This window comes from Cyprinus carpio, chromosome B13 (genome assembly GCF_018340385.1).
Source record: "Cyprinus carpio isolate SPL01 chromosome B13, ASM1834038v1, whole genome shotgun sequence".
NCBI classification, from domain to species: domain Eukaryota; kingdom Metazoa; phylum Chordata; class Actinopteri; order Cypriniformes; family Cyprinidae; genus Cyprinus; species Cyprinus carpio.
In genome coordinates this window covers 13,861,103-13,884,283 of record NC_056609.1, presented here as the reverse complement: position 1 = coordinate 13,884,283, position 23,181 = coordinate 13,861,103, and the positions used below count along the sequence as shown (strand labels likewise).

Below are 23,181 nucleotides of genomic sequence, written 5' to 3'. Positions count from 1 at the left end.
ATCCTCCTTTTCTTATATTCTATCAGTTACTTGTTTCTGCTCTTTGTCTAACTGGAAGCAATAACTCAGTTTTACTCTCCCACTGACATTTCCCTCTCTTTCAAGACTATGAAATGGTGCATTTGTTGCAAAACCTTTTTATAACTTAATAGGAATATGATTTTTATGAGCGTGTAGGACAGCTGCCGCTGGCCAGGGAGAAGTGAGGCCAGACGTATGCGTGGGTGAAGTCGCTGTGACATCTCTAGGGTTGCAATCCACCAAAGCCTGAAGCCTGTCTGGCTGGGAAGGGATCACTAGATGAAATGTGAAGAGCAGTGAAATGACCAAAAGCGTTAGTCCATGTGAAGTGGCCCTTGGGCCTCTGCTTGCCGGCCCCCTGTTCCCTAATGACGGCAGCATGAGTTTAGATTTACGGGGCCTCTGTGGGAACGACATGGACAGCCATGAATCATTCAGGCTATGAAATAGTGGCACAGCCAACTCCGGCACAGCGGCTCCCAAAGGTGCCCGCCAAATTTACGGGCGCCTGTAGCACTTCAAAAACTTGCCATAACTTAAATCCAGACGATTTTATCGTTCCGTAGAAGCAGAAAGGTAGATACAAGTAAGGTGAGGGAGAAGAAAGATGGGCTGGGGAAAATTAAAACCTCCTTCATGTTAGTCAATTAAAATTCCACTGACAGCTACTTTCAGGAGTTTGGGAATCTGCATTCTGCGTACTGTAATAGAGCTTAAACTTATACTGATAGGTAATGATTTCAAGCTGTGTTGCTTTGATAAGTTGAGCGTTTTATCCTTGTATCCCAGTCGTATCGACCAGCCCAGGAGAGCGATGACAGTAAAATAAGAGCTCCAATGAGATTATTATCGGCTCTCCCCATTAAAATTAATGATCTCGACACCTTGCTCGTCCAAGTTACAAGACATTTGGCTGGTAAGCCGCCTTGTTAATGTCCACTTTAATAAGTGTTTCGGTAGCACTTGCCTCACAGGGCTTGAACAGATGCTGGCCAGCAGGTCAAGCTGCTGTGAAGAGACAGAGTTCAGACCGGCAAAGTGAACAATGTCTGTGACTTAGAAACTGTGTCCGGAGATTTCACTTTTCAGATTTATGTGGACTTAGTACATGTACATTAGTAGCGTTCGTAAAGTTAATGTAATGGTAGTAGTGACAGATCTTTTCTTCTGTATTGTGGCGTACATCAACGTGAAATGGATTATCGGATAAGAAAGCATGTAATGCAAGGACTTGGTTCCATTGGTTGATTGAATTGAGGCGAATCTGAATACAAGCTTGTAGTTAATTGTAAGAAAGAGGCAGGGGTTAAATGATTGGAGGAATCCAGCATACATCTCCACAGTTTCACTGGAAGATTGAGTTGATTAAAAATTACAAATCTAATTCTGAAAACAGGAAATGCATGCATGGATGACTTGTTCACAACAAGATCAATAACATGCATTTAGAAAAGTTCATGCTGATTTAATTTATTGTTTATAGCAGTTTTTTTTTCCTTCATCTGCTTAAACTAAAACACTCTTCTTGTTTCATACAAACTGCAAATCTGTTTCCTTTTCCCCAAAACTTTTCAGTATGGCATGCGTTCATATAAAAAGCACAACATTTCAGAAGCCATAGCAGTGTTCTCACACCAATTCTCACCATGTGAACGCCAGTATGCAAATTCGATCACATCCAATTCTGAACCTCAGGATGTATAAAAATAGCCTCACTTAAGTTAACTGGTTTTGCATTCTAATGATGTTCAAATTACAAGTACAGTAGAAATACTATAAAGCAGTGAGAGAAAGGCCAATGAGAATGTTTGTTCTCTGTGTTACTGTAGTCGACCATGTTCTTTTGTTCTATTACAGAAATACATATGAGCAGGAAAATCTTCTCCAGCCAGTGGAGTTGGCTGCTGAGAACATTAACATGGAGGCTTGCCTGAAGAGGCTACTTTTGCTGTCTTGCCAGATCTGAGGTAGAGTAACATTATCTGTGATGTAAATTAGATTGAAAATTGGTTTGAATCTTTGGTCCAACTTTATATTATATGGCCTTAGCTACTATGTGCTTATATTTAAATTAATCATTTGATACAATGCATTTATTGTGTTCATACATGTTTTTACATTGTACTTATATTTTAAAAATAATTGCATGTAATTACATCTGTAGTTAATTCCTGTAATTACATTTATAATTACACTGTTGACCCATCACTTACAACTTAACCCACCCTTAAACCTACCCATACCACCAAACCTGTCCCTAAACTTACCCGTATCCCACCTCAATAGCAGCAAAAGTGTTTGGCAGTACAATTTGAACACAATAAGTACACTGTACTTTTTTTTTTTTTTTTTTTTTTTTTTTGATTTAGTACATGGTTAAGGCCACCTAATTTAAAGTGGGACTGAATCTTTTTATGTCACCCATTTTCACCTATTTGGCAAAATAATTTTACAGAATTGTGTATTTAACAGTTTTCATTCAACATGATTCATAGTACAACACATTTAGATTTTTTTTTTTTTATATATATTTAATGCTGCGGTTATTTGCATCCAAAGTTGTTTTTCGAGTAGTAAAATACTTTTCCTCAATTGATTCTTTGTTCTCCAAGAACAATATTTTAAGCTCAACTATATAATGAGTCATTGTTTTCTATTGATGTATTTATTACCAGCATCCTAGCACTTTAGTTGATGTATATTCATTGTATTAAAAGGTTTTGGCCAACAAGACCAATTCACACTGTTGAGCGTGCATCAAACCCAACACAGATTCAAACAATGGCAGTAATTCACTCCAGTACTTTGTTTCTTCATAAAAGCCTATTGAAGTAAATTCTGTTGATAAATAAGGTTACAGTTGCAGTTTTGTGTTTATAATTTTGAGAAATGTGTTATTGTTGAGGAAATGTGCTTTGGCAACAGAGAAAAAATAAGTAATATTTACAAATGCGTGCTACACGTGAAGTCATCACACCTGTCTGAGCCAGGCATGTTTGATACCTTGTTAAACTGTTCTTTGTTGTGGATGAGGCCGGTGTCAAAGCGTTAGCTGACTCACGAGGCACACTGGATGAGCAGCAGATGGCCTGCTATCTCTGTGAACTAGAACTCTGCTGTTGTGATCACTTTACAAATACCTTAGTCTACCCACTGAGGTGGTCACTCAAACTGAACATGAGCTGATAAGATAACCTTTACCACCAGACAGGCTGTAGGTTGACCCTGGTGCTGAATGAACTAGAGCAACAGTGGTAAAAAAAAAAACAAAAACAAAAAAAAAAAAACACGAAATGGAGAGAAACCAAAATGAGAAAGAGAATAGTTCAGTTTAAGAAAAAAAAATTAAATTGGTCTATTATTTTAACATCGAGATGGGATGAATTCAGTGAGCCACAATTCATATTCAATTGGCGTTTGTCACTTCCCAGACTTGTTTGCATTGCCAAAAGTCATGAAGGTATCAGGAAATATGAAACATTAAATAAGACTGACATGAATATGCACTGGTCTTCATCTCCAATTTATTTGTTGCATGCTATTAAAGACTAAGTACTGCGGGAGAGGCTTGATTTTCGAAACAGGTTGATGAAAGACAAGAGACCATCCGAGAAGAAGGGAGAAGAGTGCTTTTTCCTCGCTGTTGTGGGGACATTCCCGCAGTTCAGCTTTAATTAAGCACAACGGGTAAGCAACTAAGGAACAATGAGACATCTGTGTGGGTGCGTGCATGTGTGCGATTCTGTGGTTCAAAACTGCAGCCAGGAGCAGGTCTGCTTCAGTGATCGCATGCTGCTGTTACATAGATTCTGAAGACATAGGTGTTGTCGCACTTGTTTAACCGAGGAGTCGAGACGTGATTCACAATTCATAGTTTGAGGCGGTCTGAGAAAGAATGTGGAAGATGATAATGGCTAGAAGTTCCTGTGCATGTGAAGTCTTTCCGGCATATAATGGATGGATGGATAGGTAAAATCCAACTTGTTTTATGTCTTTGGAGTGGTCAGAACTGTTTCTGATCCAGTGAACTCCTAGAGACCAGACTGAATGCTGATGACAGGCTCTAAAGCTACGACTACTATTTATTACTGCTGTAGCATTTCAGCACTCCAGTGAAGTGCATGTGAGCAGGTAGAGCTCAAAAATGTATCATCCTTGCACTGATAAAACAACGGAGAGCAGAAACAGGGCAGCTATAAAAATCACAGATTGATTCCAGACCTGGATTTTATAGTCTGAGGGTTATAGAATATCTGGTCAGCGTGATTCTACAGTGCCCCGTCTATTATCCAGATGACCAACTCACATAAACCAACAATTCACATAATACTTCATTCTTTCTTTCATGACGGATTCTTTCTGTTTTTTTCTCTCTAGGGTTTATCCTCTTTTTCCTTTGCTGTCCCTCTAGTGGGATCAATGTTCTGTATTGACCTAGGATTTTAAAATCCTGCCTTTTGTTGCATGGACTTTGCTTTTATTGCAGGATGGGTCTCATTTTACCTATCAATCACTGAGATGTCACAACAGCCCTGAGCTTTTTAGCCTGCTCTGAGAGGGCAGGAGGAGGAACTCCTTTAGGCTGGGATCAAGACCAGACACAGAACATCTCTTTTGCTCTCTCTTGCTTTTCCCTCTGGTCTCAATTCATGTGAAATGTACAATGCAATGACACTTCTGTATACTCTGTACTCCTTGTCTGTTCCTATATACTTAGATGCTTACTAAGTATTGTTTTGTTGTAAATTTGCAGTTTTACGTGTGAAAGTTGTAGTTGCAATAGTAAGTGTATTCGACTTCATCCCAATGCATGTATTTAGACTGAAATCCTATGAATTAAGTTGAACAGCTTTTATAAATTGAACTTGACTCGCCAATAAAACCCCCCTGTTCTGCCGGCAGGTCGAACGCAGGACAAGCCCTTCTTGCCAATCAAGAGGGACTGATCCGACTTAGTGTTTTGCAAAAAACGCAAACGGTGAAATTCATACTTCAACAATGTCAGCTTTCCACTGCTTGCCTGTCACTCATTGGAAAAGGCAGCGAAGCTTTGGTTGCAGCCATTGAAAAAAACCATACAGATTCTCAAAAAGAAGATCCTATGTCATTTCCCGTTCCTTCGTTCTCTTCCTGACCTTTCTTGTGATCCATTCTGTTACTCGCCCAAACTCGCCGCCATCTGGTACATCCTGTGCCCGGTGCCCGCTTGTTTGGTGTGGTGGTCTCCTCTGATAACTTGACTGAGCGAGTCGCTTGAGCTTCAGCTGGGCGAGTTGCCAGCCTCCTCTCGGCTGAACCTATGTTTGACCGAAAGCATGAGGAGTGGGTGTTTTTTATTTCTCTTGGAGGCCTCACTCAAAGGCCGGTTCTCACTCTGTCTAACCTGTACGAGGCCTTTCACAGCTCGCAGAACAAGCCCTGACAGAACAAGCCCTTCTGTATGCAGAGAGTCTCGCAAAATGTTGTCTTTTAAAACGTGCAAATCAAGGAAACAAAATAGATCCTGTCTTTAATAAATGCAGCATTGAAAGCTGTGGCGAATTTAAAAGATGAAAAACAGGTGAAAGCCTGTCTTCATTAAATTAGTATTGACTTGTATAACCCTCCATTTATGCTTTTCACAACTAAGTCAATGTCTTCCTTTCCTGTTCCAAGCAGTCCTAAATGATTGAATTAGTGACTAGATTCGACCGGACAAAAACTACAAATCTGCTGATCCAAAAGAGAGGTTTTAAGTGCTTATTTCCAGAAAGGACACTTCAAAGAAACTACTGTTTACAGCTCAGTTCTTTAAAAAAAGATTTTGGTAATAATAATAATAGTTGTTGTTGTTATAACATTTCAAAATGCATTTTATTATTATAGTTTTTTTTATTGTTAATTATAAATTAAAATGGGCAATTAAATTTTTGCTTTTTGACCTTTTGGCCATAATTTATTAATCCAAATTTTTTGATAATGATAATCTGTTGTTTCATTTATGGTACTGACACTGTAAACTGTGCTATGTTTTTTATTTTAATTTTTTATTATTATTTAGTTATTATTTAGTTTATTATTATTTAATTCCTATCTTGAATATCATGATATTCATATCTTGCTACAATCACACAAGATTGTAAATGGAGGAAATATGTATTTTGAAGATGCAATTTCAAGGAAAATGAATTGTAATGCATGAGAGGATTTAAGCCAACATTACATCCTCAAATTAAAGTTTTGAAAATATGATTAAACACAAATTAGTACCCTGGTATCTATAGTAATTTACAGGCTTACGAAAACCACACCAGGCCAGGAAATAACACCCTTGATACTACAAATACCCGTGACTGCAATAAACACTCTAACGCCCCCCAAAGAACACAGCATTAATGAGTTTGCCAAAACATCAAACTTCAATGTTGTGCTTGCTTTTCCACTCCATCGGGGAATATAAAGTTTAAGAGCCTTTCGCTATCAGTGACCCAAGAAGAGGAGGCATTTGTTGAAGAATTGGCTGTTTAATTGCGGAACTGCAAGGCTGCGCAGAGGGTTGCTAATGCGCCTCTGAACAATGACACCTTTGGAAGTACAGTTACAGGAGAACAGGGCCTCTAATTTATGTCAGCACTATTGCAGGGTTGAATTTATTGACGGTAATGCAAGATGGAGAGATCTGCTCAAAAAGCCCCAAGGCCTCTTATTATACAACTTGTCTGTCTTTCACACTAACCTGAACTGTAACTGTAGAATCTTAGCTGACATGAAGGACATATGGCATCCAAAGAAACCATTAGAAGGACAGTACCCCTCTCGCTCAGAGGAATGTTAATGAACCCAACACTCCCTCCTCCACCCTCATACCATTAAAGTGTTACTAAAGTTAGACCGCTTGCAATCTGTGCATTTTTAAAAAGGAACTGTGGAAGTCATTTGATGGAAAGCGAATGCTAATTTTCTAGTCGCTTTAGGATTATTATTCAAAGACAGGGAGAGGAAATATCAGGATGGAACTGGAGAGCAGGACGAATGCAGAAAGCAGCTGGCCTGTAACAGAGAGGTCAGCTGGGAAACACCACAGCCCCACATATACATGGCTGGGAGTATATATATTGTTTTAATGTGCAGGCCTGCACTCTGTCTGCTTTTCGAAAAGTGATTTTTGTCAAGGGAAGGCATGTGTTCTATAGCATGTTGACTATAACCCCTCTGACCCTTTAAAAGACACAAGAATGTACTAATTCTCAATAATTTCACCTTTGTGTTTTACTGCGGTGGTGGGAGAGGAACATCCAGGTTTATTGGCCATTAGAGGCCCTAAAATTTACCCGTTTCCAGTCACTTCCCTCTTTGAATATTAAAGTTCCTCTCAGAGCCTTATCAGTTCATCATTTGTATCACATTAGGGGTCAACCTCATCGTGACTGTGAGGTTATCTCAACAAATGCAGACATGTCGATATCAGTATTGGTTGTATATTGTAATCTGCCGACTCAACAGTTCTGTGAGGTGTTGCTTACTATAGGCACTGAAATCAAAACCATTGTCTCTAGAGGACAATAGTGATGATGAACTTAAAGCCATATATTGTTAAAGGGACAGTTTGGCCAAAGAAAAAAAAAAATCATCATCATTTACACAACCTCATAAAATATTTTAAAGAAAGTTTCAGCTGTTAAAATGAAAGTCAAATGGATCAAAACAATATTGGACTTCATTGTATGTATTTTTTTTATTATTATTTATATTCTGCAAACGAAAGATCATACAGGTTTGGAACGATTTGAGGGGGAGGAAATGATTACAGAATTTTAATTTTTTTGGGTAGCTATCCCTTTAACCATATCTGAACCTAAACAGAGCTGGAGAAATGTACATCTCCTCCAGTGCAGACCAAACCCTCCCCCACAGATCCTTCACAGGACGCCAGGAAGCCTCTGAACAGCTGCTTAGACACTTGTCTGGACTGAGTTACTGCAAGGTGCCTCTCTTTCTGCTTTTATTGATAATATTACTATAGTTGATGTAAATATGGCTTTGACGTTGTGTCTCTATATCAGCGTGGGCCACGGCTGACCGGCAGAACATTATCGTGACCCCCGTTTCTGTCTCCCTCAGGTGAGGCTCAGACAGGGGTCTGCAGGAAGCCATAAGCATGCTGGGCAACAATAAATATCCAAATGCTCTCCTTTCATTTTTTTATATGCTTGTATTTGATACTCAGTCATCGCTTCATACATGAACATAAATAACTTATCCATAGGCTTTATCTTAAAGGAATAGTTCACCCAAAAATGAAAATTCTGAAATTATTAACTCATTTGAGAATCATATAAGAATGTTTCACACAGTGAAAATGTTCATGTTTGGGTAAATGATTCCTTTAAGTCTTTGAATGGGAACTTTAGATAAATTGTAAAGGTGTAATTAAATGGGATATAGTTGTTAAACCTTTATTGCCCTTATTTCTCATCAGAAATGTATGTTGTTGTTTTTTTCTGAAATGCTCCTCTTTTGTGAAGCATGCCCAAATGTTGTAATTAAAGCATATATTTTATGTGTAAAGCCAGCTGTTCACTCTCCTCTGGGTACACTACTTTCTACTGTGCATCATCTCACAGCCATCAGGCCTTTTATCTGCCCTGACCTGTGGGTGTAAAGTCCTCTTTAATGCGTGACTGCTGAGGACTGCTCTACTGTCCAAACGTCTGCTCCAGCTGCCACACACACTGTTAAACACACACTCATGCATATGATGGCTGAGTTGTTGCTGGTCCTGCACAGATTTTATTATTTATTTATTTTTATTTGTCTCATCATTAGATTCAGACTTGGTGTGTATGAATATAAATTGCTATTTTCCTGCAGAACAATGTACAATAACAGTTTGAATTGGTTGGATTAGCCATCTGATCAAAATGAAATATGTCACCATTTTGCTACAACATTTGACATTTTTCTGCAGTAAATTTTTGTGAAGGAACTGTGCTGTGTGGTCTAAAATTAAATAACATATACACATGAAAACAAAATAGAAATCCCCTGTGATATCAGTGATTTTTTTTTTCTAGCTTGTGCTTGCGAAATAAGTAACAAAGAGGGCAGTATAGTTACACAGTCTGTGTACCAGCTACTAACAGATGTTACTTTTGCACTCTTATGAAATTAACGGGTTCCATATAAGCCATGGTTACATTTGTCACATTAACAATATAAACAGTCAAACAATAAGGCATTATGCTGTCTATCATGTGTAACAGTTTTGATTTATTATGGAGATTATTGTATTGTAAAGGAATAAGGCTAGCAACGGCTGAGTATATTGGCTTATGTTCACAGTATATTCTTTAGATTTTGCCTTTTCAGATCAAACACAATCAAAAATAATAAAAATATTTAAATAAAAAAAAATATCTAAAGAAACCTTTGCACAATAAAATATTGTTTTAAGTTGAAGCTGTATCTATGAAAAGGCAAATTTCCAGAGATCCAGTTTAAGAAAAGTGACAACTATAAGTGACTGAAACACTATAGATTGGCTTTCTATTTTGGAATGGACACATGTAGCCATCCGTCAGCTCTGTGCGTATGAGAGTGTGGGTGGCCTGGACTGACGGTATTATTGCAATTTGTCTTCAATTGACAGTAATTCCACTGTCCCCATGAAGACAGCACACGCATGCACGCACGCACACACACACACACACACACACACACACACACAATCTACACTATGGCTGATATCAAATGCAAAAGCTGCATATATATATATATATATATATATATATATATATATATATATGTGTGTGTGTGTGTGTGTGTGTGTGTGTGTGTGTGTGTGTGTGTGTGTGTATATGTATATATATATATATATATATATATATATATATGCAGCTTTTGCATTTGATATCAGCCATAGTGTTTTTAGAAATATAGAATGTTTCAGTATAGTTTTAGTTTATAAACCAAGGTAATAAACTGTATTTTATCAAAATTATTTTCTGTGAGAAAACTTACCAGTGTTAGGTTTCTTGTTGATATCATGGAAAATAAAAACTCACTTTAATAAAGTCAAAATTTTAGATATATTCTTCTCATTAAAGTCAAATATGTTTTATTGCTTGTTATCAATATTAAATTGGTCTCATATTAAATAACTTCTATTAAATTAATAATGAGATAGAACTATTCTGTGCTTCTTTCCCTGTTCCTTGCCAATAGACAACAGCCAGAAGTGATAAAATATGCTTTTAGATATATAAAAGTAAATGTAATGGTAGGTTAAAGTAACACCATAAAACACAAGAAATGCTTGAAATAATCTCACATCCTGGTGCAAAAAAAAAAAAAAAAATAAATAAATAAAAATAACCTCAGCCATCAAATCTTTCTTACTTTCAGTCACCTTGGTGTTGATAGAAACCAATGCTGACCTGAATAAGTGAGAAACGAGGACAAAAATCTAAGGCAAGTAATGCGAACATATGTTCTTGCTCTTCAAAATCAGTTCTATTCAAACAAACAAACAAAAAAAATCTTGAAAAATCCTACTCTATCAGCATCAACAAACAGCCACTTTTCAACAGTCCCATCCTGTCAAAACTTACCCTTTGCTAATAACACAATTGAATTTAATTAAATTTAGTTCACCATTTTATTACATATACTCCAGTCATATGTTATATCATGTTTCCACTTCATAAACAGTATTGAGAAATGAATGTATAACTTTAAATAACTAAAGATATATTTTAGAATGTTCTAAATTAATATTTTAGAACATTAATTTAAATGGTGAATTGACTGAATCTGTGATAATATTATTGCTACCATGCAATTGTGAAGCAGTAGTAAAATATAAATAACATCAAACACATTGTAAATGTTTGATCCTAAACAAAGGTTATGTTTTTTTTACAGGTGTTTCTTCAACCTGATGATCTGTGTTAAATCATAGTCATGTACAGGGAGCCAATGGTATGTAAACGTTTGTACACACTTCTACTCAAAATGCAAACAATTACCACATAATCTTTACAATATGTGGTTTCATATTGCCTTCTTATTTATTCTACTTTATCATTTATTCTATAAAATTCAGCAGTTTATGTCCTAAACAGACAAAATCCTTTATTATAGTTAGGCTGCAGAAAATTGTGATCTGCAGTATGCTTGTATTTAAAACACTGTGTCTAGTTACGTTCATCAAGCAAAAGCCAGACTGTAAACAAACAAGCATGATAATTCATGACAAAACAACAACAACAAAGATAAACCTTTATCAGGCATAAGGGTCACATACAGTAAAAATTGTCTGGGTATTCATGTTACCTTCTGCCTGCAAGTCCATACAGCTGTTAGTGTTTTATTATTTATTTATTTGATAAATACAGTCATGTAATCTGTAAATTACAGAATATGCTGATCTTTTGTTCATATGTAAATCTGCCCCATTTTTTGTTGGATGTTTTATAGTAGCCTACATGGATATAAAATACATGTATAAGTCAATAACCGATGCACACGTTGAATACTTCTATAATTGCTGAGATATCAGGTACCATACGATTTATTAAATATAAAACTACCTGTCGTATTTCACGCCACAAAATTTTTTTTTTGTAAATACTGCAGACAATTGATATTAAGACCTGCGTTCCCAAATACTTTTATATTTATTTTATCTTAGTAAATCTATAAATGACTTTTTTTCTAAGTTTGTTAAAATTTTTTAACTCAGAATAGACAAAAACTGTCATTTTTTAATGTTCGATTTTTTTATTATATCCATATCCTACAATATCGAGTGAAACTTCAGCATTGCATTTGCCTGGTTTGACACCCTTTTGTCCTCTTGCCATTTATTTCACGCTTATGCTCAAATATTTATAATTTACCTTCAGATGGTTTTAATGTTTATTAAGTTAATTTTATGCATAGGTATTTTCTCCCCCGCCGTGCTTAATATTGCCATCTTGTATCATTACTACTACTGTCATAATAAATCAACCTAGACATGGCCAGAAATTTGAGCTAATCTATAATTTGCTTTTCTGTATTCTTGAGTTTAGCGTGATGGCTCATCTGGCGTTTAGAACGAAGTGAGAGACAACTGGGCTACTACTGCTCCCTTTGAGATTCGCCTCGTGTGTCACGCGCCACTCCAGTCTCCTGGGAGCACAAAAGTCTGTGCACGTCACAATAAGTTGTTCACCAATAACCATAACCATTCCTAATAGTTTCAAATGTACGGAGACAGTCAGAATGGGTGAAATTTCTTGCACTAATGTAATACCAATAAGCCGTTACGCCACCAAGCCAGCATTTGAAGAAAATCACTTGTTGCTTAAAGGGCGCCATCATCGTTTCCTATAAAGGGACTCATCCGGCTTCAGTAGCAAATTACCCAGGGCATACAACAAATTTCGTTACCAACTGAATCAAATGTACATTCATTGTGATAGTTTGAATTTATTTAGCAGAGGGTAAGTGTTGTAACACATTTATGTTTCAATGTGTTTTGGGCTGTCTCAAACTTTGAAATAAAATGACCATTTTCCTATCTGGTTTTAAATTCTAGCTATTATTTATTTATTATTTCCAAACCGAAACGTAATGGCATGTACAAAGTGTGCATGTAGCGACAGGCTGTAACATTAATACATTTGTTTGTTTGTTTGTTTGTTTGTATTCATCAAATTCAAGTTCAAAATAATTATGACCCATTTACAAAACTTCATATTATATAAGCATTTTTATTCGAAAAAGTAAACAATTAGGCTAGGAAACCTTGCAGACGCACAAAACGGCAAAAATGGGTCGCAAAAACAATACAAATACATACAATTTTAGTCACTCATACTGTGTCAGATTTAGCCAGGCCTATAAATTTTCCCGTGCTGTTAAGTCTTTGTGTTTAGAGATACATAGAAAGTGCTTCGTGACTGACAGCATTATATGCACACTTATGTCGACTAGGTCTTTTTATTGCTCAATTGAAATAAACTTGATTATCTATTAATACGATACATTTCAGTTTTTAATTACGACGGGTGTCTTGTTTTGCTTCCACTGAACCGCACATTGACACCACACGTCTGGGTTTAATTCCTTCTATTCCGGCTAAACATGACATGTCTGAAAGAATGTAACTCATCAGGTCTTGTGGTGCTGGTGCAAGCCACGGAGCAGCCGCGCACTGCCGCCACCCTGCGCTTTCGAGAGAGGAAAAAACATCTTGCAATAATCAGTCCAATTAGTGGAGGTCGCGGCTGCGCGCTCTCCGGTTAGCTGTGGGAGGTTGTCAAAACAGGGGGCGGCTATTAGACGAAACGCGATCCCCATTCATCAGCATTGTAATAATCACCGTGCAGACGAGCAGCGCAGGTCCCGCGAAGCTCTGATCAAAATGATCCGTGGAAACAAGCCGTTTACAAACAGTGTCAAGGCGAGACGAGTACCTTGATTTGGCCTGTCACTGACATACCCCCACCACACACACACACACAGAGCATCCAAAATCCTTTCAGTATGTGTTTTCCATTGCTTCACTTCACTGCATTGTTATAGTTTCATCAGAGTGTCACAAATGGAAAATATAGGTAAAATACCTCGATTTGTGACGATCATAGAATAAGCTCACTATTTAGCCCTAAACTGGTAACGTACCTAGGCGAACTATGTTTTTTTGACCATCATATTATGTTCATCTGCATTAATAGGAAATCAGATATTTTTTATTAAGTAAGGGATGATAGATTATTAAGTAATGGGATCAAAGTAACATGTGGAATGTTTACTCACAGCAAATATATATTAATACTCATTTCCAAGGGCAGTGGACGTCTTCGAGACTGAAATTAATAGCTCTACTTTTATTTATTATTATTTTGCTTAGCCTAATATTTATTTACTTATCACAATATCAACAAAAGTCATTAACCTGAGTTAAATTCAGCATGTACAGTATCTTTTTAGCTGTAATCTGAGTGTAGGTTCTTGTTCTTTCGTACGTGTTAATTATGTAGATAATTATATATTTTATATTTTGTGTTGTAATAATTATTGTTGCTGATGTAAAAAGTGAAATATTGAATTCAATAGATGCTAGATTTGTCGAGTCATTAGATCACTAGCATGTCTATTGAAAAATACGTCAGAAACATTGATTACTTGTTTCATTATTTATTTTCAGAACTTGCATAGAAATATATTTATACATGTAAAACGACCCAGTGTACTTTAGGCGACTATATTATGCAAAATTACCAGTTAAAGTGGTACATTTGAAATTTAGCATTGTAATCTTACTATGATGTTAACCTCAGAGAATGTTACATGCTTTGACGTGTTTTCAATAATATGCTCTGCAAGTTTTGAAGTCTTCTTCACTAACAAGCCACATCACAGGCCTTTACTGCAGCAATACAGCACGGGTCTCTAAAAAACTGCAAAGACACTAGACTTTAAACTAAGAAAATTTCCCTCTGCTTTATGACAAGTTTGGCATGTCTCAACAGCGTCAGTATTTTTATTTCATGTTAGATGCGATTTTGCTCAACTTTCTTGTAGCCTCAAGTACCATTCAGCTGAAATCAGAGAGTGTTTCTGATTAAAGCAGAACTTTGTTTCTGTGCCACTACATGGTGAGTTACAGTTCAGACTACCGACTCTGACTGATGATATGCCAATGATGGTGTGCGTAATAGGCACCATTAAAAGATGTGCCTCTCGCGCCTCTCTCACTTGTATGTGCAGTGTTTTACGTGTTAAGGTTGAGAAAAACAAATGTAGATCTGGTTCAGAATATATATATATATATATATGTATATATATATATATATATATATATATATATATATATAGGACGAACATTATACTGTTCTTACTTCGATTAACTTTTGTCAAAAGCATTTTTAATGAATCTGAGTTGTCTTACCGGTACAAACGTCCCTCGCAGTGTTTCACATGCCTTTGTGGTATGATACCCAATCGATGTTCTTTCTAATGTGTATCCTTGAACACCGCTCTATACTACTTAAAAACGCCCTCCAACCCTGTTGCACTCCAGTCCATAATGCCTGGCTTTCACGCGTGTGCACTTGGAGAAACATACCCTCTTGTTTATCCTCAAAAACTGCTAAATAATGCAGAAGACAGCACAACTGGTCCGTTAAAAAAAAAAAAAAAAAAAAAAAAAAAAAACTAAATTGAACAGAAAAAATAAAATGCAGACTGAATGTGCTCGCAAAAAACATGTTTGTGTCAAACTGTGATTTTATTTTATTGCATTTGATAGCAGTCATAATGATGTGCTGCAAAAGAATCAGAGAGAGTCTGTGTGTGGTTTCTGAGAGTTTCTCAAACGCTTAAATAGTTTTGATGTGATCAACAAGTTAAGAGTGGTGTTTGCAGAGTGGATTGTCTGCTTATGGTCACTCACTCCTTGGTTTGGAGAGCGTCTGGTGCGCAGTCTTGCTCTGGCGCTCTCATCTCAACTGCTGCTACCTCACTACCTCAAAGATCAGCGCTCTTTGGTTGCTGGAAGTGTCTGTCAAACCCCGGGCAAAAATGTAATATACAGGGAAAGTCGAGGTTATATTTCGACGTAGGTGGGCGGGCTCTAAATGAAGGGAATAATCAGTCAGCCAGCCCAAGGAGCCACCTCAAAGCATATCAGGTTACCTTGAATGACAGCGTAACCATGGCAAATAATTTCACTAAAACTATTGTCTTATCCTCATCATCCCCGTGTCAGATAACCAACCAATCACAGTTCACATAATCGCTTTTCTTGCCAGCTTAGAATAATATTATTAAAACAAGAGAGCGAGGTCCTTCTTCGGGAGTGGGTTATGCTGAAACGACATAGAAGAGGTGGCGAGAGACTCGCGCAGGAGGAACACCTTTCTCTCGTGTGCTTTAGATGGATATACGGTGTATTATGCTTGCTTGAACGGATCTAAAGTTGTATGCCTCTCTACGCCCGGAGTGGGATTTGATTTCGTCTACTCAAGAAGTCGTTCTAATTTTTTGTCTCCTAAAGGTTTTACTTCAAATCTGTTGAAGAACTGTCCCTCTCATCGTTAAAACAGACATAAGTACGACAAGAAGTGAACGTTTATTCGTGACGAACCATGTCTATGCTTCCCACATTCGGCTTTACGCAAGAGCAAGTGGCGTGCGTCTGCGAGGTCCTTCAGCAGGGTGGAAACATTGAACGTCTCGGCCGCTTCTTGTGGTCTCTGCCGGCTTGCGAACATCTCCACAAGAACGAGAGTGTGCTCAAAGCAAAAGCTGTGGTCGCTTTTCATAGGGGAAATTTCAGAGAGCTTTATAAGATTCTGGAGAGCCACCAGTTCTCTCCGCACAACCATCCGAAGTTGCAGCAGCTGTGGCTCAAAGCGCATTATGTCGAGGCTGAGAAGCTCCGGGGCCGCCCTCTTGGGGCTGTTGGGAAGTACCGCGTCCGAAGAAAGTTTCCGCTACCCCGCTCCATTTGGGACGGCGAGGAGACAAGTTACTGCTTTAAAGAGAAGAGCAGGAGCGTGCTGCGGGAATGGTACACCCATAACCCATACCCTTCCCCGCGGGAGAAGAGGGAACTAGCAGAGGCAACGGGGCTAACGACGACACAAGTCAGTAACTGGTTTAAAAACAGACGCCAACGCGACCGAGCAGCGGAGGCTAAGGAAAGGTACGAGTCTAGTACGTTAATAACTAGCTAAAAAAATAGTTTCGGATACTTGTTTCAAATTAATTAAAACACTTTCTTTATATGGAATGCATTCATTCACGTCGTGTAAAGTGCATTAAGTCAGCGGTCAGTAGCCTATAACATCTTAAAATAAACTTGCATTAAAAAAAATCCCACAGATGGATGGCCAGACAGTCACTACAAATGTCATAATTTCTCCAATTCTGTTAATGTCGTTTTATATGTATATTTAGGCTATTATCTTTAACAATATGTCTATACTTTTCTTAAACGGAGTAGTTTTCTATCCTTTTCTAAAAATGCCATAAAGCGTGCTGTGTGTAGCCTATTATGGTGTATAGGCCTAACTTTAGGTGAAATAGTCCACTGATAATTAATAAGAAAGTTTTTCGAATTGAAAGAGTTAACTTATCGGTACTTATATTCTTGTTTAGAATGTGTGCAGTTGCATACTCCTTAAACGGGTGTCTTGTTTCACCCGCAGGCGAGGTAGTCAAGTTGAAACCACAGTGTAAACCATTAAACGAGCTCGTACGTTTCCCGATACTTTATACTTAATTAATATTTCATGAAAGAACCTTTACTTGACATGTTGTGATTGAGAATTTAGATAAATCAGTAGGTGTTTGAACGTACTTTAATACAAGGTATTAATATCGACACGAATTAAGAAGTGCAATAGGACGAATTATTGATTCAGACACAAATCTACACACCGCTGACAGACGTACATGCCTTATATTTGTGTTACGTTGTATGATACTCTATTGTAATAGACCAAGGGTAGAGATTTTTTTATTATTTATTTAATTAATTATTTATTGTATTTTCTAACAAAATATTTCTAATATAAACATTTAAGACGTTGTCTTCAAATGATATCCTATAATATTAGGATGTTGTAAATAATTAAATAAAATAATATTAAATTTAATAATATTAAATTTAATAATATTAATATTATTATAAACTACTTATAAAATATGCGAATAATATTACAATAATGACATTATTTTTATTATTAGGCCTATTATTATAATTATTGTTGGCAGAAGGTGTGTTTTATATGTTAGTACGTATTTATTTGTTTGTTTAGTTTATAGCTTGTCCCTGTAATGTCAGACATGGTTTTAGAGCAGATGAGTGAATATTAATTACAGCCCACTAACAGTTTTGAATACTAAACTTGTTGGATATGTTGCTCTACCCCTAACTCTAATTTCTCATTTTCACAGGGAGAATAATGAGAACTCGAACACAAACAGTCACAACCCGTTAACGTCTTCCATGAATGGAAATAAGACTATTTTAGGAAGCTCGGACGACGACAAAACGCCGTCTGGTACCCCAGATCACACCTCGTCAAGCCCGGCCTTGCTCCTCACGTCAAACTCCGGGCTTCAGTCCCTCCACGGCCTCGCACCTCCACCCGGTCCCAGCGCCATCCCAGTGCCAAGTGCAGATTCCGTGCATCACCACCATTCATTACACGACACTATACTGAACCCTATGTCATCAAACTTGGTTGACCTCGGCTCTTAAACATGTGGACCCTTTCCAAAGGACGCTTGTACATGAACGTTTAGAGTAAACATCTCCAGACACGTATAAAACAAAAGCAAATGAGACATGGAACGGACAAAGAGAGTTGTGGATGTTTGTCGGCTGACCTACTCGGAAAGGTGGTATGGAGAGCCTTGATAGAGGTATTTTTCTAGAATGTAATGCCATGATCTATTGTTAATAAACATGCTAATAAACGTCTTAATTGTTAATATCAACATTATTTGATAGCGTTATTATTTTAGATTGCAATTGACCCAGGATTTTTCAGTCGCATATTCCGTTTGTTTACATTTATTCTCTTAAAAAGGCCATATGTCGTTTGACTTTAATGGGATTTCGTTTAATGAAATGTTTTAATGTCAACACACTATTTTTGAAGGACAATGGGGCATCTTTTCATTTTCATTTGTATTTTACTTTTGGAAAGCGACTGCATGTAACCTTTGGGATCAATAAACTCCAAACACATCATAGTTTCATATACCCTTAACAATAAAATAAGATGCATTTACTGAGCAAAGAAAATGTTTGAATGGTTTTGTTGTGCTCTGGTCTGAACAGGTGTTCTGATTTGATCGTAGGAGACCCTGTTTACAAAAATGACATGCATCTGGTCACGTGGTGGTTCCGAAAAATAGTTTTAGACTGCATTGAACATGATCTTTATTGATTCAATAATTAATCTTTAGAAATTATAAGATTTTGGATTTATAACATGATGTGGTCAATGTTACAGTAACGGTTATAGCTTTTTGACCACTGCACTGACATACTAGCCCTTAAAAAATGGAAATATATGTATGTTTCTTGTAATGCCCAATTTTGTAATGCCAGTTTTTTTCTAATGTTCAGAAACTTCACAGTGCACGTGTCATGAGGTTCTATAGCTAATCTGATATTCATTGTGTTCCATAGGCCTATCCATAATTATGAACAGATATTTCAGTGCCGCACAATGCTCGAGCACACCATTAGGCATACAGCTACCAGAATGATGCCATTCTTTGAAATAATTTTATTCCTAGGACACGGATTAATTATGAGATTAATGGATAAATAATTAGGCTACCATTATTATTATTATCATTTGAAACTTACTTGCCAATGAGACAAAATAATAATTAGTCTTATTTATTTTATTTTATTATTAGCCTATTTATTTATTTACTTTTGTTATTATTAGCTAGGCTGTAACTCAGTAAGAGATTAAGTAGTTCTCTAGCTGCAGTTTGTGAGACATCGTGAAATAGGCTACTATTTTTTTTTCACAGTTTTAGAATGGACGTATTCTACTTCAAAATATTAAGAAAAAATACATTGTATTAAAATGCCGTGATTTGAACCGCTCAACATTCGTTCACGCTAGATTATGCGTACACCAGTTCATCGGATGTCTGTACACAATGCATAATATTATCATAGTCAAATCTGTTCACACATATCCAAAAAGGAGATGATGTTATTTTTCTTCTATTGGTGCACATTCCTTTTTACAGGGTTAGTGTTTTCATAAATCTACACGTTTATTTTATCTGGTAGCCTACTTAATTACTTTTTGTGTACTTTAGTGTACGCAGGATCACATTAGTTTTCAACAGTCCTGTGTTCAAGCAAATTATTTCACTTTTAAACAATGTGGTAGCAATTATTCTGAAAAGGCTTATTAACCTACGACACCAAGTTTGTTGCACTGGTATTTAAAAAAAAACATGGTCTGTGTCTCCAGAGAATTAAGTACAATAGATTAATGTTGTTTGTGTCCTTTTTAGAACTCAACAAATGTCTATAACGCTGTATATGTTACTGAGTCTATGTATGCTGTAAGAGAGGCGGATAGGTCGTAAAAACTTCGGGCAAAAGATGTAAAGAAAAGCTCTCTCAGTAGAGAGGCTAATACGCTATAAATGCAATCTTATACGCTGAGTTAATGCTGGAAAGCTGGTTTATGAGGAGATGACGTTTAACAGTCTTGCAATTTTGCGTTAGTTGCATTCCATCACCAGTCTCCTTCACCACCTCTCTCATTGGTGCTATCTCATTTTTAATAATGGGTCTGTTCCCAAATGCAGTTTTAATTTTTTTGCACTATGAATTTCCACAGAGCTCCATTTTTGAGGGGGCTTGCTCTGTCCAAACAACAACAACAACAACAACAAAAAAACAACAACTAATATGCATGAAACAAATGAAACACTTTTCTTGTTACATATAGGCTAATATTGTTGCTATTCAAAACTGTTGCTCTATAGAAGCATTTATCATGCGTATTGGTTATATTCTTTACAGGTTAAAAGACTAAAAACGACTTTCCTTTCTTCGTACAGCTTAAAACTTTTTTTTTTCATTTACAGGATTTAAATTTGTATGTATGTATGTGTATATATATATATATATATATATATATATATATATATATATATATATATATATATATATATATATATATATATATATATACATTTAATAGTTAAAAAGTCATTGTTTTGAGCTTGACTCAAGACATTTAATTATTTAATTTAGGTAGAATTCACTGGACTGAAGACTGAAGCTAAAATTTTCACCATAAACATATAGCCTATCTATATGTGTTTATATAACATTCCTGTTTGTATAATTCGGACAACATTTTTAGATTTTAGGCTTCAGTAACCTGATCAGTATTAAGTGCTGCTAACCTGAATACAAGAACTGGATAGCTATAGATCCATGACTCTCTTAGATCATAAATGAATGAATAGGAATAAATATCGGCTAAATAAACGAACAATGATACAAATACATAAATCACGCTTTATCACGGACAGATATAGGTTAATGACTCCAAATGAATTAAAGGCATATAAATAATGAATAAATAATGATACAAATAAATAAATTATTATCATTATCAAAGCATTATCATAAAAAAATGTAGATACATATTACAGAATTATTCTTCAGGTTTTTCTATGGGGTAGGCTACAGTTCGCTTGCAAATATAGCTATGCAATCTTATTAACAACGTCCTTGGAACACATTTTAAATTATTTTTCCCCCCTAAAAATAGCTATCCATATTCATTTTAATCATTAGCTTACTTTCATTGAACTTTGCCTAGTGACATTTAACAATGTCAGCAGACTATATTTTATTAAAAGCGAATATTTTTTTATTTTTGCAGACGGTCTGATGAAGAGTTATCACATTACAAAATTCTCTATCTAGCGTAATCCTTTTATTCTTCGGAAATACATGGCAACTGTTAACTCGGCGACATTTAGGCAAATAATTCATGCATGTTCATTTATAAAACCAAGGAGAATGACTGCCTGTAATGGTAACCAAGGTAAGCTTTTCTGGTCTATAGGTGTCATGATGCATAACACGTTCCTTGTTTCCTCTATGGCAGATTAGGTCGCAACTGTGGCATCGTGTTATTTGACCTGAGCCCGAACATATATCCCAAATAATATCCCTAATTTTTCAAAAATAAGACATGAATCATCTTTACTTGCTTGGAACGTCAAATCGTTGTTTTGTGTTGTTTTGTTCACATCCTGCATAGGTGTTATTATTTTAACCCACTATTTATTAAAAGTTCACTGCTACTTTTATATATGAAATGCTTGTTCTACTTTTAAGGAAAAAGTACTGCATTTAATACTTATTCAGAGGCTGATTACAATTCTATGACTTTTGAAAACACAACCAACCTCTTGCTACATAACTCAGTATAATTCATTGCACACCTTGCATGACGCATAGAAATGGAGAAGCTTAATGCAGAAATTACACGTGATTTGTGCAATTAGTAAACGGTTTTAAATAACGTTCTGTGTTGGTAAGGTTGACGTAGGAACTGATAAGGTTTCAAAACCAGGTTAATCAGGAATGGCCAGATACAAAGTGGCCTTGCGATGCAATGGAAAAGTGTGCAGGTTTAAAATATGGTTTATGAGGACACAAATGTTTATAATGATATAGTTATTACAACGTGAAAATGAACATGGACCCTTCTTGTGTCGTCGTAAAAACTGCTTAAAAACATAGCAAGGTTTTTTTTTTTTTTAAATGTAGATATGCAGAAAGTTTTCTGTGATGGGTAGGTTTAGGGGTAGAATAAGGGGATATAATGTTTGTACATAAGAAAAACCACGTAGACTAGAGAGTCCCCGTAAGCCACAAATACCAACGTGTGTGTGTCTACTTAACCATATATTTATTTATGTATAGGCCTACCCTGAAAATTCCTAAAACATAATTTTTGGGGACACCCTAATTAAAAATAAATGAATAAATAAATAAAATAAAATATATTAACAAATTTGTAAAGATGCAGAAAGTTTTCGTTTAGGGTTAGGATATGTCGTAGAAGGAACAGTAACAAAAACCAGCTAAACTAGCTGAACATAAAAATAATACATTTTAAATAGAAGCTAGTTAGACTATATAAAACAATATACATCTATGAATGTCCCCATATAGATAGCTAAGTAAACGTGTTGATGGGGTTGCTTTGCTACAATCTATAAACAACATTAAAAGTAACAGGGACTGCACAGCAAAGCATGAATGAAACTCTTCATGTTGTGATCTCATTGATGCCCTCTAGTGAACGAATGAGTAGCTGCAGAAAGGTTGTTGACCATCTCTGAAACATAGCCTATAGTTGTGTCAGGTTTACGTTGTAGCAAAACGACTAATTCTTGAAAAATAAATAAATAAATAATAATAATAAATAAGACAATATGTCTATTGGCCTTTTATAACTATATATATATATATATATATATATATATATATATATATATATATATATATATATATATATATATATATATATATATAATTTTTTCTAGGTATTTCACATGTAAGTTATCCCATCAGTGTAGGGAAGGTTACTTTGGAAATGTAAT

At 36.1% G+C, this 23,181-nt stretch overlaps 1 protein-coding gene and 1 long non-coding RNA gene across 2 annotated transcripts in view; one reads left to right on the top strand and one right to left on the bottom strand.

The window, feature by feature from the left end:
• Positions 1–15,119, bottom strand: part of LOC122139408 — a 34,760-nt gene extending 19,641 nt beyond the window's left edge. Inside the window, exon 1 of the long non-coding RNA XR_006156247.1 lies at positions 14,942–15,119. This is a non-coding gene — a long non-coding RNA (uncharacterized LOC122139408). The remainder of the gene's footprint in view (positions 1–14,941) is intronic.
• Positions 15,120–15,815: 696 nt separating this feature from the next.
• On the top strand, positions 15,816–18,806 carry six2a (SIX homeobox 2a). Its single transcript, XM_019112977.2, has 2 exons — positions 15,816–16,699; positions 17,956–18,806. The coding sequence occupies exons 1-2, from the start codon at positions 16,140–16,142 to the stop codon at positions 18,260–18,262; spliced, it is 867 nt and encodes a 288-aa protein (XP_018968522.1). The 5' UTR covers positions 15,816–16,139; the 3' UTR covers positions 18,263–18,806.
• Positions 18,807–23,181: the final 4,375 nt, after the last annotated feature.